Raw genomic sequence first — 16,159 nt, 5'->3', positions numbered from 1 at the left:
GAAGGATATTGCTAGGGCTGTTATACCATCGATCCATTTGCCCTGGTGTGACTCCCTGGCTTAGACTTCCACTGCTACTCTCACTGGGGTGGCGACTGACTGGGGTGATTCATTCAGGCCTCTGAAAGGCTGCCTTCATCCCTCACAAGGTCATGATACTGAGTTTACAATCCAGCTTCACATCCTGTCTCAGTCATTCATATGCTAATTCAGGGCCTCTCAGGTGCTCTTTTATTTGTCTATTCTTCACGAACACCCTCTGGGGTGGGCTACTTAGATCTGATTATACCCATTTAACAGATAAGGAAATTTAGACTTCAGGATTAGCACCATCGGGACACTTTCTCAAAAGTTGAAATTCTAGGTTAAGTAACACAAAACCAAAGGTCAGTCTGAGTTCATCATCTTAGCAGACTGTTCTAATTCTGCCTGGTAACTTCTTGTGATAGTGGCAGGCCTCAAGGTTAAGTCACACCTCTGTTACACTTGGGCCCTCTATACACCCCCACCCTCCCCACGCACACCCCTGAGCAGCTCTTTTAGACCATATTTGTCTCAAATGGTATCTGTGGCTGGCCTAGTGATAATACTTCTGCAAAATATTTCAGCATTTGCTTGTGGTCATATTTCTGGGTAACAAGGGCAGGTCACCCTTACTGTGAGCCCCACTCAATCCTCAGTCCTCTTGACAAGGACAGAGTGCTGGAGGGTGACTGTATTTTCTGGCTTGGATTCTTTCAAACACTCAACTCAAAATCTTCTGAGTTAAGCTAGCTTGAATTTCTGCTTTGTGCAAGTAAATGAATCTGATACCTCTACTAGGACTTTGCAAAACCCAGTGGAGGGCAGGCAGTGTGGTCTCAACGCAGTGATTCTCACAGGTGTTGAGATAGTGTAATGGGATGCGTATGGAAGATTCACATCTTTTCAGATCAGAGGACTAATTTGAAGACAGAAAAGCATGTTGTCCCCTCCTGTAGACATGACTTAGAATGCTATTTGTTTAAATTTCATGAAGTATTAAAGGACATTTAAGCTATTAAAGAGGGGTAGGCTGAAAAATTCTGGCCCATGCCATCCTGGATGGATCAGGTAACCATGGGTGGAATCCCAGCTTGCTTACTTTTCAGTTGTGTGCTCTTGGGCAAGTCTTTCGTCTCTCTGAGCTTCTTTCCTTGTGTATAAAATGGGGGATAATCACACCCACCTCACAGTGTTGCTCTGAAGATGAAAAGGGAGTGTTTCTAAACCCAGGGACCAGAAGGTGCAACTACAATGCTGCAGGTGGGATTTCACTGAAGAAATGCCACACAGGAGACCGCACCCATACAGCGGATGAAAGGTAGAGGACAGACTTCAGAATCAGAGAGCCTTGAGAGTCTAATCCCCCAGCCCAAGGCTGTGTAACAGAAGCAAGTTGCTCAACCATGCTCATATATAAAGGGAAGACCACCTACCCACATGCAGCTGCTAGGAGTCAGTGAGCTATCTGCTATACATCTCACGTTATACCCGGCACACAGTAAGAATTACTATTGTAAGGAAGCTGGAATTCCTATTGATAAGGTCCCAGACAATTCACTTCAGTGTTCCATGCTCCCATACTCCCCAACTACAGCTTCCTTTTGGAAGCTGTAAGCACCTCCTACGGACAAAGCTCCATCCTGGATCCAGGAGCCAGGGGTCAAAGCACCAGAGCCTGAAAGCTCCTGGCAGGCAGGGCTCTGCATCTCTCTCAGATCTGGGGTCTACTGTCACCTGACGGAGCTTAAGGCAATGAAGGAAAGTTAAACTTTAGGCCCACGAATCCCATTTTGGAAGGATCTGCAAAAAATGGTGAAATACACAGAAGTTTTAGTGCTTGGAATGGGTAAGCACTAATTATGGGTCAGAACTGACTCTGTCCTAACCCAGCAGCCAGAGCCACCAGGCCTCTCGGAGGCTGCAGTTCTCTGAGAAACACATGCACCCTGCCAGAGTGGGGATGACCTGCTTTTCTGGACGGTAAGATTTCACAGTACCAAAGAAAAAAAACTCAACAGAACTTTTCATTCCATAGAAGACTCAATATATCCACCACTCCCATTTAAAAGAACTCCTTTTTGGTACTGTAACCTGCAGTAACCACCTTGTGAGAACAGAACAGAACATCCAGTCATCCCACTTTATAGCTGCAGCAGCTGAGGCACTGAGATGCAGTAACTGGCGCAAGGCTCTCGGGCCTGTGCTGTCCGAGGGGGTTAATGTGGAGCCTTTGGCTAGTCATCATCGCTATTTAAAAAAAAAAATGAATTTAGCTTTAAAGGTTTGTTGAAAAGTGCTTTAAGTTTATTTGTACTTAGACCAACAGGTAAATAATGAACTGTAAGACTGGTCAGTGCCACGAAAAGGACAGACTACATAAAAGGGGAAGATCAAGTCCTCTGGGAGGTGGGTGGTCAGGAAAGCTCCACAGCAGTGGCTGAGGCAGCCTGGAAGGGCAAAAAGCATTTGTGCCTCACACAAACTGAACAAAACTGACGCGTCAGATGACATTAAGAAATAAACTGTAACCAACATGCATACTACATGCATGATAGTATTCTTCCTTTACAGTTCACTCTTAGTCTCTGACTCCAGGCTTGGCTGTCAATACCTACATATGGATCACGGAAGCCAAAATTTAATATTTATTGTCTTTTCTTATGATAAACATCTTTCATTGATCTGCCTCAGTGTGCAAAAGTACAAAAAAGTTATCTTTGTAAAAGAAACAACAAAACAGAGCATTCTTGCTATGGATCCAGGAAAAGTTATGACTAATCAAAATTTCCCCATGGAGGACAGGGAACACGTAAGTGCACCGATTCTGGGAACTAGTGTGACCCTGTTCTCATTATGCTATGAAGCCAAATTCTTCAACTTTGATGATGATATACAAGTGATCAAAACCAATTAAGTTACAGTATCACTCAAAACTTACAGGCAGAGCAGCAATAATCTAGAGAAAATATAATTAACACATAGATTTATATCATATCTTAATCAATACTGATAAGACTTAGAATTATAGCATGAAGATATTGTTTTTCTGAAAAAGTAGACAGGAAGGTATAGTATATAGGAAGTTGACTCAGACCAAGATTCAAGTTTATTTAAAAAAAACCTCTTCGGCACTAGATTCTAGGTTTCCTTTCTGGTTTCAAACTTGGGCATACAATCTATAAGAATGATATTAACGAATGTAGCATAAAGACCTTAAAAAAATCTGATTATACTAGCAGTTTGGTGACATATTGGTAGATCTGTTCTGTGAATGCTTCGGAGGAAAACTTTTCCTTCACCCTGGCTCTGCCTGCCAGTCCCATTGCGGCTTTTAAGGAAGGTTCACGGATGAACTTTTCTAATGCCTCTGAGAAGTGCACTGGGTCAGGCTCGCACAGAAACCCCGTGACGCTGTGGACAATGGTCTCCAGGGGCCCTCCTGAATTAACAGCAATGACGGGGCACTGCATGTACATGGCCTCCAAAGGGACGATGCCAAAGTGTTCATTGCGTGGTGTGTAAATCACACACGTACAGCTGTGGAGGAGTGAGATTTTCTGTTTGTCTGAGAAAGACTGCAGGAAGGTCACAGACTGGTGAAGGTCATACTGCTGGACCATTTTCCACAATTCCTGATAGTGTTCCACATTCTCCAGGACTCTCTCATCATAACCACCAGCCATGATCAGATGAACCTTGTCCCAGTCTTGGGATGTCAATCGTCCACGCAGCTCTACCAGGGCTTCTAGTGCTAAAGTCAGATTTTTCTTCCTTTCATATCTGTTGATGGAGAGGAACAGGAATTTTTTCCCCTCGGGGACTAGATAATCAAGTTTTTCAGGGACAGCTGAGTCAAAGCTGGTAACATTCAGAGATGGGTAGAGGACATCAGGGTCTATGTGAGACAAGGATGTAAACGTTTTCTTAAATATGGCAGCTGTGAACTGGCTGTTGACTAAGATGCAGTCAGCCATGCCTGTGGTGCATTCTTCTACCCAGTCAATCGGGGCTCTGTATAGACGTTTGAGAAAAGAGTCCCTCTTGGTAAGAAGCAGATCTGGGAAATGACAATAAAACAAGATCTTCTTATGCCGTCTGGCCAGCTTGAACACTGGGATACAGGCAGACACCTAGCCAAGGCAAAAATCAGATCAAGTGATTCATCAACTAAACTTCAACTATCAAAAGAACAGACACCCAGCCTGCCTACTAGTCTGTGGGCTCCTTGTGGGCAATGTCTCATTCTGCTTTGTGTTTCTACAGACTCTCAAGCAGTACAGTGCCAGGTATATTAAAGGCTGAGAGACATTTTCTGGATGTGTGCTAAATACTTAAAGCTGCAAGTCCAGTGTTTTCTCTAGAATAGCATTGTACAATGAAAACAAAATCTAATAACCACATTATAATTTTTTAGTGCTCATCATATATATACAAAGGACAACCTTCTTTCCAAGAGCTTATGAATAGGTTCAAAGGTAAAGAAAATATATGAAAGAGTAAATAGCAATGCTATAGACTGAATATTTGTTAACCCCCCCACCCCAATTCCTATGTTGAAACTATTCCCCTAGTATGATGGTATTTGGAAGTGGGGCCTTTGGGACATAGTTAACCCCTTACAAAACTACCCTGACAAAGAGACCCCAGAGAGCTCCCCTGTCCTTCAGCCATGTGAGGACACAATGAGGAGATGGCCATCTGTAGACCAGAAGTGGGTCTTCACCAGACACAGAACCTGCTGGTACCTTCATCTTGGCCAGCATAGTCCCCAGAAGAGTGAGAAATGAATTTTTGTTGTTTATGGGCCACCCAGCCTGTGGCACCCTGTTATCGCAGCTAAACGGACTAAAGACAACTGAGTTCTCTGAAGATGACATATGATTAAGCACTGTGCGAGTGGCAAACTTCTGAGCACATTATAATTTTTTAAAGGGTTAAACTAACTTTAATGTATTTTGTTTATCTAAAATATTACCATTGCAAAATGTAATCAATATAAAAAATTTAACAAGATAGTTTATACTTTTTTCCACATTAACTCTTTAAAATCAGGTGTGTATTTTACACTTACAACACATCTCAGTTCAGACTGGCCACATTTCCAGTGATCAATAGCCACCTGTGGCTAGTGGCTACTGTGCTGGACAGAGCACCTGTAGTATACTTCTCTTTCTAAGGGACTAAATGAACTACAGTAGTCAGAGTGCAGGCTCTGGAATCAAGAATGCCAGGGTGTGAATCTCAGTTCCACTAGTTGGCTATGGGACCATGAGCAAGTCATCTACTTCTCTCTGGGCCTCAGTTTCCTCTGCTGTTAACATGGTGGTGACATATATAGTACCAAAAAAGCCCATGGATTTTGTGATTATTAAATGCAATAGGATGTATAAAATGCTTAAGAATTTAGCACGTGGTATGTGCTCAATAAACATTAACCATAATCATTACTGAACATGAAAGTACCTTCATGCCTGCATTACTAGACTTCCCTGTTGGATAATCTTCCAAATCACTTACTCGCCAGCTCACTTAACACCTGAAGGTGAGCTTCAGGGATATGTAGGAATTTATCCAGAGCTACTTAGTTAGAAAGTAGCAAATAAAGGAACTTGAATCCAGGTCTATTTCCAAGCTCAGTTTTTTTCTTTACCCACTGCAGTCTCAGTTGCTTCATACTTATGGAAAATGTTCACATTTCTCAAAAAGAACGGCCTTCTACACAAGCAAGGATGATCAAAAGTAACTCAGGAGTCATAATTAAAGGAACACAAACACAAATGTGATGCCATTTCCCCCATCAGTGTGGCAAAGATTAAAACCTTTGATAACATTCAATGTGCACAAGGAGCATGGACCGAAATGCTCTATCACACACGTGGAAAAGGGACAGAACCGCTTTGGAAGGCAAATATGGCAATAGCTACTGACATTTAAAATGAACAGCTCTTAGACTTTCTAGTTTTATTCCCGGGAAGTTACCCAAAGGACACAGATGTAGAAGTACAAAAAAAAATACAAAGATGTTCATGACAGAACTGATCTATTCACAAAAAACTGGTCACAATGTTAGTGTCCTTTACCAGAAGAATGTGTAAATGATGGTACATTAAAAAAAATACACAAAAATAAAACAACACAGATCTTCCAGCCACTATGATGAAGTGACTCTTTAATATTGATATATAAGGATGTCCCAAACAGAAATTTTTTTGTGAAAATCTTTCCAATAATAGATATGTCATAATCCTAATTATTACCAATAAGATTTACTTATGAACAGCCTGATGTAGTCATAGACCATTTCTGCAAGGATATAGGAGCCATTAACAGTGACTATCTTTAGAAAGAGGAACTGGGATGAGACTTCTATACTTTTATACTATGTGATTTTTTAGTCCTAGTGAATGTTAGTTATAAACCTTGGGGGGAGGGAGGAGGGATGACAAGGAATCTTTAGAACAATTAAAGCCCAGACCCAGGAGGGCATTCTTTGAGCGAAAGAACTTGGGCTTTTCTACAAAGACTAATGGAGAGCCACGTTCAAGTTTCAACGGGGACATGACATGTTTAGCTTGGTGTTTTAAGACATGGCACCGCTGAGGAGCAGCGGGGTGACCTGGCTGCACAGGCCACAGACAGTATGATGCACGTGGCCTAGTAGTGTCAACAGAAGTAATGCATAGAAGGAAGACATAGGAGTTACTCCTAAGTATTGTAAAAGATGACTGAAAACTGCCTTCTAAAGCCTGTGTTCCTTACAGCGAGCCCCAAGGCCCACCTGCTTCAGAATCATCGCATGCGCTAATGAAAAATGCAGATGTTGGGGGCTCCATCTCAGGGCTTCTGGATGAAACGTCTGAGGGTGGAGCACTGTAAAGTGCAACTTATATGTGTCCACACTAAAGTTCGAGAACTACAGTCACTCCCAGTTCTGATCTTTCCATATCATTTCCAATCTTTCAAAATTGCAGACCGGTAGAGGTCATCAGCGGTCATGCAGTGTGCCCACCACACGGAAAAAAGAAGGCGCAGCGAGGGCCCAGCGTGGTCACCTCACCTGGTCGCACACGACCACGTCGAACTCCTCGTCGCCGAGGAACAGCACGTAAAGCGCCAGGAAGATCATGCGCACGTAAGCACAGACCGCGGCGCCGCGGCCGCCCCATCCCAGGGTGCGCGGCAGCCAGTCCCCCGCGCAGCGAACTGGCAGTCTGCGGCTTTCTGCAAAGCAGTGGCCTGGGTCATAGTGCGCGGTCCAGATCTTCACGCTACACCCGCGCGCCTGCAAGGCCAGCGCTGCGTCCAGCACCAGCCGCTCGGCGCCGCCTATCCCCAGGTCTGGGTGCAGGAACAGCACCGACGGGCTGGAACCCAACTCATCCTGTGCCTGCTTCTTCGTCATGGTCCAGGTATCACTCGGACGCCCCCACCCCTAGGCGCTTGCGCGCAGTCTCCTACTCTCAGGTCCAGGATGGTCTCTGCGGGATGACCACGCCCTGCGGCACCGGTCACGCCCCCGCGGCGCGTGCGTCGGTTAGGCCACATCAGCGCAAACCTGTGGGCGCCTAGTAACTGCCGGAGAAAATTTCTCGTTTGACCATGGCTATATCCTCCCTTTGGTAGTAATGGGACTCTATGAAAGACGCTGTGATCTAAAAGAAGAAGGCGGAAGGTCTGTACTTCCCACACAGAAGCTGACCCAGTCGCCGGAAACAAAATTTCTGCAGGCATATAGTAGGACAACCCAAGAGTCCTTGGAGTCGGAGAGGACCCTGCCAGCAGTCTGGGGGCGGGACCTGAACTAGGTTCTCCAGACGCCAGTCTTTTAAGGACTCCGCTGCTACACAGCTGTCTGCTTCGGTCCCCTGCCACTCTCCAGTTTCCAGCATGGTAAGGCAACTTCTGCTGTCTCTCCTTAGTCCCCGTCTCTCCCCGACTTCTACCTAATTCCTTGTTCTCCTCCCGGGGCTCCCTTGCTTTAGCCACTCTCCCGTGCGGACACCGGTGCTAGCTGTCAGGGTCTGGGGGCCTGCGGGCTGCGCTCATCCGTCTGTCTCCTTGTTTCCCTCCACAGCCTGGTCCGACCCCCGGTGGCACTAATGTGGGCTCCTCAGGACGCTCTCCCAGTAAAGCAGTGGCCGCCCGGGCGGCGGGTTCCACGGTCCGGCAGAGGTAAGGATCCCTGCTACCCTCTTGGATGTGGGCTGGAAGTGATGGGGCCCCCAAACCCGTTTTCCTGAGAAGGAGACCCCGGAATATTAAGATTCACAAAGACAAAAAGTCTCAGGTGACGTGGCCGTAGGAGTAATGGCCTTTTGGTCTTTTGTAAGAGGGAAGTAACATTTTCTGATCATTGCACAGTTTCGGCTGCCACTTTAAAAAAAAGGAAAGTTAAATTAGAGTAGGGTCAGAGACAACGATGAGAAAACTGGTATCATTGAAATGGTGTTTCTGGACCTGAGCTTTGCAGTCATGTTTCTACCTGGAAGTTCCCTGCACGCTCAATGTAACGTGACTTGTCCAACACTAAACAGTCTCGGGGGTCATCCCAGTGCGGTCTCAGTTACATTTCTTCACTTCCATATGGCACTGCTCTACACTCGTTCACCCGAAGCCAGAACTTCAGCGTCATTTTGGAATTTTCTTATGCTTTGTCTTTATCCATTCACTTGTCAGACTTTAAATTATATTTATATTAAGAAACCTCATTATTTGTTTCTGTCTTCATTTCTACTGCCTTAGTTTAGCTGTCGACTTTGCTCATCTAGACTTTGCATTTTCTTTTTTTAAACAATATTTATTGATTTTAGAGAGCAAGGAAGAGAGAAACATCAATTTGCTGTTCACTTATTTATGCACTCATTGGTTGATTCTTTTTTTTTTTCTTTTTGCAGGAGAGAGAGAGACGGGAGAGAGACAGATAGGAAGGGAGAGAGATGAAAAATACCAACTCATAGTTGTGTTACTTTAGTTGTTCATTGTTTGCTTCTCATCCCTAATTTGCCGGTGTGGAGGGAGGCTCCAGCTGAGCCAGTGACCCTTTGTTCAAAGCAGTGTCCTTGGGCTTCAAACCAGCGACCTCTGGGCTCAAGCCAGTGGCCATGGGGTTGTGTTGATGATCCCACACTCATGGTGTTGAGCCTGTTCTCAAGACTGCCACCTTGGGGTTTCGAACCTGGGTCCTCAGCATTCCAGGTCGATGCTCCATCCATTGTGCCACCACCTGGTCAGGTCCAGATTTTTGTATTTTCTGTAGAACTCTTCTCTTCAGGTCATTTCCACTCCAGTCCATCCTGTACTCTGGTTCTGTCACTCTGCTGCTTAGTTTCTCTGTTTCTTTTTGCTGAACTTAAAAAAGTGTGTGTGTGTGGGATAATACAGTTTTTGGTGATACATTTTTTCAGCCTGACATCCTCTTTCCTTCCCTTCTCCTGTGATCCAGCAATGGTGAATTTATTACTGTTTTCTGAACCCTCACCACCCCCACACTCACACAATTTCTATTTATTCTCCCAAGACTAAGCTCAGAGTATTTCCTCTTGAGGCCTTCCCTGACTCCAAAAGTAGCAGTAGCTACCAGTTTTCTGTTTTGCTCTTAGAGCATTCCATTCATACTGTGGTAACAGCATTTATTTCTATATTAGACTTTGATAGAAACTGCCAAGTTATTGTCTATTTTACTGTGAGGCCTGATACCGTAAAGGATGAATGAAGGAATGAGTCAAGCAACACCTTTGTCTTGGGATTTTTATTTATTTATTTATTATTAAAAAAATTTTTTTTAAATTAATTTTAATAGGATGACATTGATCAATCAGGGTACATAGGTTCAGAGAAAACATCTCCAGGTTATTTTGACATTTGATTATGTTGCATACCCATCACCCAAAGTCAAATTGTCTTCCATCACCTTCTATCTGGTTTTCTTTGTGCCCTTCCCTTCCCCCCAGTCTCGGGATTTTTGAAGGAACTAGTGGGGTTTTATTTAGAGAGGGTAAGTAAGACCTTGAAGAACGCGAACTGTTCAGAAGGATGTGAAGATTGATGAGATTTTTGTGGTTGGTAACAGTAGCTAACTAGAAAACTAACAGTTTAACTTACATGAGACAGATTTCAGCTCAGAGGAAAGCAATCCTGGTATAACTGAGAAATTGGGCGGCTATCTTGAACAATTGGGAGTTCCTTGTCACTATGATGTTCAAGGGAAGGCTGGGACCCTGGAAAGTATGCCAGGCTGTGGTTTAGGTTGTATGGGTTTGGCTTGCTGTCCCATTTCCACCCTGTAGTTCAGAGGTTCTTTGCGCTGGAATGGAGAACACGTCCTGTAGGGGCGGCTCCTTGAGAAATGGGTCTGGTTAGTAAGAATGGGCAGTCCTGTGGCAGCGCAGTTCGGCATCTGAAATTTTTAAAGAAAAAATAGAGAAATCACATATTTATCAAATGTAAATAAAATAATGAAATAGTGTGTTTACTTAATAAAAATGAAATAGCTGCTACACATGTGAGATTGAGAAACAAGCATTGGAGGACAGGCAGCTTTTCAAGTTGTGGGTGTTGATGTCATTTGGGGTTCAGTAATGCTAGGACTAGTGTAACTAGCAGATCATGGTTGTATGTACTGAGAGAGACTACAGTGTTCCCTTCTAGAATTTGGCCACTCTTTAAGTTACTTAATGCTTGCAATAGTTGTTGGCTGTCTAAGAATATATCCCTGCTTTGTATGAAAAAGTTGAAGCTAATGCTTTAAAAAGTTGAACATAATGGTTTGGATTCTATAGTGTGCAGATTTGCATTCTCTCTCCATGCTTAATGAGGTTTTAGAGGTAGTACCCTGGAGAGGATTTCAAGTCAGGTCAGGGGTGGAGTCCTTGTTCTTTTCAATATAGAGTAAAATGAGATGGCTATGAGGATGAAAAGGGGTAATAGTGCATTGTAAACTGGAAAGCTGCAGAATACGCCACAGAGTTCAAGCAGGATTAATGAGAATCAGGGATATAAACGAGGGAATAGCCAGGGATTTTAAGATAGTCATCAAATAGTTATTTAAGGGAACATGCCAGGCTCTGTTTCAGCTCTGAGGATATATCTGCGATCAAGATAGTCAGAATTTGGCCTCATTTAATTTATATTCCAGTGTGGAAGACCGTAAGCAAGGCAAATAAATAAATCATGTAGTTTCAGACGAGAAGGGCTATGAGGAAGAGTAAGGCTGGGTGGGGATAGAGAGTGCGGGGGCTGGGGTGTGGTGAATAGCTGTTTCAGACAGGCGTTCAGAATAGTGGAGACAGAAGCAAGAGAGGAAATCACACGATGGTCTGGGGAGGAATAGGCTTCCTAGACATAAGGAAGGATTAAGTGTAAAGTCTAGATGGGAATGAGCTTGGCTTTGAGGAACAGTCAAAAGGCCATCTTTTTAAAACAAAGTACGGAAAAGGTCAGTTATGAAGACCATCGTGGTAAGGTATGGGAAGAGGGAAAGAGTTACAGTGGCAAGAAGAAAAGGGTAAAATAGACCCCAAATACTGTAGAGATTAAAACGGGCTCTATGTACTTCTGCCTACTTCCCAGTGGGGGGGATGGGAGGTATTTTGAATATTTTTGTTATTTCTAGGGGTCCTGACTTTCAAATCCTCTTCTGTGTTCCATATGCCAGTAGATGTAAGAAATCTTAAAAGAGGCCAGGCTGATCCTTTTGAATTCCTGTAATTTCAGGAGACTTTGAAGACAGGACCTGGAGTTGGGAGGTTATGGGAAAAGTAAAAGTGCATAGGTCCTAGTCCTGGTTCAGCCCATGACTTACCATGTCCATGCTGGTTTACTGTCTAGCTCGACTTCCCTTTTATGAACAAGGAGGAAAACTTCAGGGACCTACCCCACAGGTTAAAAGATATAGGTATGTCTCTGTGTGAAAGCTTTTCTAGGTGTATGAATTACTCCTTAAACCCTGGTACAGCATGTTTGCCGCTTACAGTCAGATGAACGGTGGTCTAAGCTCCCGGCCACTGTGTAACCTATAGTTAATGTATCTGAAATGTGTCTGAAATCTTTGTAGTGCAGTAGACCCAAATCGTTGTTTGACACTGATTGCTCCCAAGGTTCTAGCATGAACACAGCTCTTTTGCTGGCACGCAGGCTGGAACCAGGACTCTACTCTCTTATTCTATGCATCAGGGCAGGTCTGAGCTCTAGAACTGGGTTTCTTGCATGGTATGTGGGGTAAAGGCCGTGGCAGGACGAGCTGGGGTTAGGATCAGATTTGGGAGGGTAGCAGAAGAGATGGTAGGGATAAGGTTTTCACTACTGTTTTCTCCCTGTGGAAATCCATGATCAGTAGTCCACATTACTGGGGTAGGATTTTAAGGGGGGTGTACTGGGGTCTGGTTAAGAATGAAGGGCAGTGATGGGGCAGGGCTCCCCCCCCCCCCCAGGATTTCTGAGTTGGTGATAAATGGGCTGACTTTTCTCACACTTACTATTCACTCTTGTGTTGTAGCGCTCTAGCACTGAGGCAAGGTGAGAAGTGGAGTGAGTGGAGTAGTGTTTCATGGGAGCATGGTTGTTGGGTGGGCCCCTCCGTGACAGGAGAGGAGGAATGGGTTCCCGGGCCTGTTGCTGGCTGGTGTAAGTGACATCTGGCTCCTTCCGTGTGCTGGGACTGTCTGTGGTACACAGCTCGGCTCACAGCCTTGATCTCCTGCTGACGGAGGGACAAGTTCTGGTTGGGTCTTTTGTGCATTTTTTCCACATCTTACCTCTCTGTCCAAGGTCTGTGGTATATCAAAATAGTGAAAACGGGTTACAAAATATTTTGTTATAAAATGTATGTTCTACTTGCAGACCTGGATTATAATTAAAGCTCAATATTTTTGTCTCCCTTGTAGCAAATACAGTAATTTTAAAACATTTTAAAGTAATTTAAAAGTCATATTACAGTTTACCCTTGAACAGCATGGGAGTTAAGCCCCCCCACTTCCCCCACAGTCGAAAATCCACATAAAACTTTTGATTCCCCCAAAACTTAACTACTGATAGCTCACTGTGGCCTTACTGATAACATAGTAGTTGATTAACACATTATGTATGCTACATGTTATATACCGTATTCTTACAATAAGGTAAGATGGAGAAAAGAAAATGTTATTAAGAAAACCATAAAGAAGAGAAGGTACATATGGTATTGGGTGAAAAAAAGTCCATGTGAGGAAAGGGAGCACCCAGTTCAAACCCGGACTTGTTTGAAGGTTGACTGTATACAGATTCAGGGCATTTTAAAGCAGGACTTTGTTGCTTGATTTCACAAAAATACATGTGAGGAGGAATTGGAATATGATATATTGTCCAATGTATTGTCTGTATGTTTGGGCAAATAGATGGGCGTTAGAGTCAGAACTGGCTCCTCAGTCCAGCTCAACCACCTGCTGGCTGTGTGATCTTAGTAGGCCCTTTGCTTAACCTTTTCTGAGCCTAATTTTCCTTTTATGAAATAGGTTTATTGTATGCATTAGCATGGGGCAGGTTCTTAGTTCATGAGGTTGTTACGACCAGTGGAGAGAAAACAAGAATTTGGGGTATACTAACAAAAGAAGACTTTTTCTTGTTCTGTTTCTTTAACAGTGTAATGGTAGCATATGTTACAATGCCATTATAAGGGTTTCCCAAAAGCCATTTGTAACATTTTATCTCCTCCCAGGAAGAATGCCAGCTGCGGAACAAGAAGCGCGGGCCGCACAACCTCCGCTGGCACCGGGGGGATGTGGCGCTTCTACACGGAGGATTCGCCTGGCCTCAAAGTGTAAGTCTCGGAGTGCCCGCGTGTCTGTGGGTGTCACAGAGCTGGCAGCACTGTCTCTGCCACCAGTGTGCTGGGTTTGGTGAGGCTGCAATACACAACAGCTTCCTTTGTGCCGGGTGGGCTGGGTTTGGTTTGTCCATACATCAACCAATTAGTTTAAGGCCTGGAATGACGTCTCATGGTTGAGTGAAAGGGAAGCCCTTCCTACAGCTATGGAGAAATAAATGATGGGAGCAGAGAGAACTGGAGGGAAAACTGCTTCATTGGATGCCATTGCTCTTCATTTGGTGTTCTTGTCCCACACTGAGAAATAGGGGTAACCATTTGAATAGGAGTTGGGTGATTTTTCAAAGCTCTCCTGGAAGCAGAAGCCAATGTTACTACAGCCTAATGGAAGTTTCTGTATTAGGCTGTGTTACCAAAAGTTCTTTGGCCTTCTTGTCTTTTGTAGGGAGTGAGTAGACCCTGGAGGGTGAACATACCACTTTCCAAGTTCTTAGGCCTCAGAGTGTACATTAGGTAATGGGAAATGAGGTGTCTGTGGGACCCTTGTCTTCATGCCTTGCTCACCTCACTTTCCAGGGTTTCTGGTACTGTGAGGCAGGCCTCGTCCCACAGGTTTCTGATCAAGTAGGCTCTAGGACACCACTGCTTACAGTGTTTTCCTGGCTCGGCCCAGTGGATGAGGAATTGAAGTAATGATAACTCTTGTTTGCATAACACTGCATGTTCAGAAAGTTCAGGTTTAGAGGGACAGAGTCAAGAGCTGGAAACATATTCTGACTGTTCAGTCCTGTGCTCCATATATCTGTCTCGTAGTAAAAAGACAAAGTGAGATTTATTTGGATTAGTTTAATTAACTAGACTAATAGCTTGGTTTGGGTCACAAATTAGACTTGTATGGTAAGGTGAGAATGTGTTCAGGAAGTAATTCTTGGGGTCAGGGATATATAAATTGGCAGTATTCAGATAATCTTTTCTTTTTTTTTAGTGAGAGAGAGAGGGGGGGGCAGACAGGCAGGATGGGAGAGATGAGAAGCATCAGTTCTTCATTGCAGCACCTAAGTTCATTAATTGCTTTCTCATATGTGCCTTGAGTCAGGGGGGTAGGGTGACTCCTCACTCAAGTCAGTGACCTTCGGCTCAAGTTGGTGACCCTGGGGTTTTGAACGTGGGTCCTCTGTGTCCCAGTCTGACACTCTATCCACTGCATCACCACCTGGTTAGGCATCAGATAACCTTTTGGTCTTGGTTAAAGGTAAACTTTTTGAGTATTTCAGGGAGAGATTTCGAAGCCCCTTGCTCTTTTATTTTTTATTTATTTTTTATTTTAGTGAGAGGAGGGGAGGCAGAGAGGCAGACTCCCGCATGTACCCCAACTGGGATCCACCCAGCAAGCCCACTAGGGGGCGATGCTTTGCCCATCTGGGGCTGTTGCCCCACTGCAACCAGAGCATTTTTTTTAGCGCCTGCGGTGGAAGCCATGGAGCCATCCTTGGCGCCTGGGGCTAGCTTGCTTGAGCCAGTTGATCCATGACTGTGGGAGGGGAAGAGAGGGAGAGAGGGAGGGAGGGTTGGAGAAGTAGATGGGCACCTCTCCTATGTGCCCTGACTGGATATCGAACCTGGGACATTCACACACACACTGGGCCGATGTTCTACCACTGAGCCAACCGACCAGGGCAAAGCCCCTTGCTCTTTAGGGTATCCAGGGGACTCCTTTTAAACCCTTCTCCAGAAGGTGGGAAAGCTGCTCTCCTGTGAGTGAGTCTGGCTTGTGCATGGTCCTGCTTTCTGTTGTACAGCCAGGCTTGCTCATTACTACTGCTTGAGGGTTCCCAGGTTGCTAGAAACCTTTCCTGGAAGTATCATAAGGCACACTCTCATCACGCCAGAGAGATGGTAAAAGGACACAGCTGGGAACTCATAGCCACAAATCCACTTGGAGCAGTCGAGGAACATCTTAAGAGTTTGTTGTTGGCTCTTTGTAGGAGCTTAGAAATGTTTTCAGGTTGATTATAGTAGCAGTTTCTGAGCACTTACTATAAGCCTGTATTGGTTGAATATTAATTTATTTAATACCTCAGTAACCCTATGAGAGGAACTAGGATCATCCTTTCTTTCCAGATGAAGAAACAGGCTTGGGAAAGGTAGTGATGGGGCCACAGTGACAGCTCATACGTGGCAGACTTGTTTTACAGATTCTGGCACTTGGACTCTGAGAGCTGTGCTCTCAGCTTCATGCTCTGTGGCTGATCCTATTGGGTTACTCCACTGCCTATTACAGAGATTTCTGGGGTCTTTTCTGCGATGTACCCCCCAGTTGTATCTCGGAGGTGGAGT

At 44.5% G+C, this 16,159-nt stretch overlaps 2 protein-coding genes across 3 annotated transcripts in view; one reads left to right on the top strand and one right to left on the bottom strand.

The window, feature by feature from the left end:
• Positions 1-2,656: 2,656 nt before the first annotated feature.
• ALG2 (ALG2 alpha-1,3/1,6-mannosyltransferase) lies at positions 2,657-7,552 on the bottom strand. The gene is made up of 2 exons (XM_066367567.1): positions 7,082-7,552; positions 2,657-4,154 (listed from the first exon to the last, which is right to left on the bottom strand). Exons 1-2 carry the CDS (start codon positions 7,424-7,426, stop codon positions 3,252-3,254), a joined length of 1,248 nt encoding a protein of 415 aa, XP_066223664.1. The 5' UTR covers positions 7,427-7,552; the 3' UTR covers positions 2,657-3,251.
• Positions 7,553-7,756: 204 nt separating this feature from the next.
• SEC61B (SEC61 translocon subunit beta) overlaps positions 7,757-16,159 on the top strand; it is a 52,508-nt gene continuing 44,105 nt past the window's right edge. Inside the window, exons 1-3 of one of the 2 annotated variants that reach the window (XM_066367568.1) lie at positions 7,757-7,914; positions 8,099-8,196; positions 13,715-13,816. In XM_066367568.1, the coding sequence (XP_066223665.1) occupies positions 7,912-7,914; positions 8,099-8,196; positions 13,715-13,816 (203 nt within the window). In that variant the 5' untranslated portion in view covers positions 7,757-7,911. The remainder of the gene's footprint in view (positions 7,915-8,098; positions 8,197-13,714; positions 13,817-16,159) is intronic. The other variant, XM_066367569.1, reaches the window with a different exon arrangement.

The sequence above is a fragment of the Saccopteryx leptura genome, chromosome 2 (genome assembly GCF_036850995.1).
Source record: "Saccopteryx leptura isolate mSacLep1 chromosome 2, mSacLep1_pri_phased_curated, whole genome shotgun sequence".
NCBI classification, from domain to species: Eukaryota; Metazoa; Chordata; class Mammalia; order Chiroptera; family Emballonuridae; genus Saccopteryx; species Saccopteryx leptura.
The sequence above is the reverse complement of the archived record's forward strand: the minus strand, read 5'-3'. Positions and strand labels throughout refer to the sequence as shown.

Coding starts and splice junctions, on each gene's coding strand:
- ALG2 (XM_066367567.1), bottom strand. CDS start 7,426: ATGACGAAGAAGCAGGCACAGGATGAGTTGGGTTCCAGCCCGTCGGTG. Junction 4,155..7,081: donor ACGTGGTCGTGTGCGACCAG/GTGAGGTGACCA, acceptor TGCCTTGGCTAG/GTGTCTGCCTGTATCCCAGT.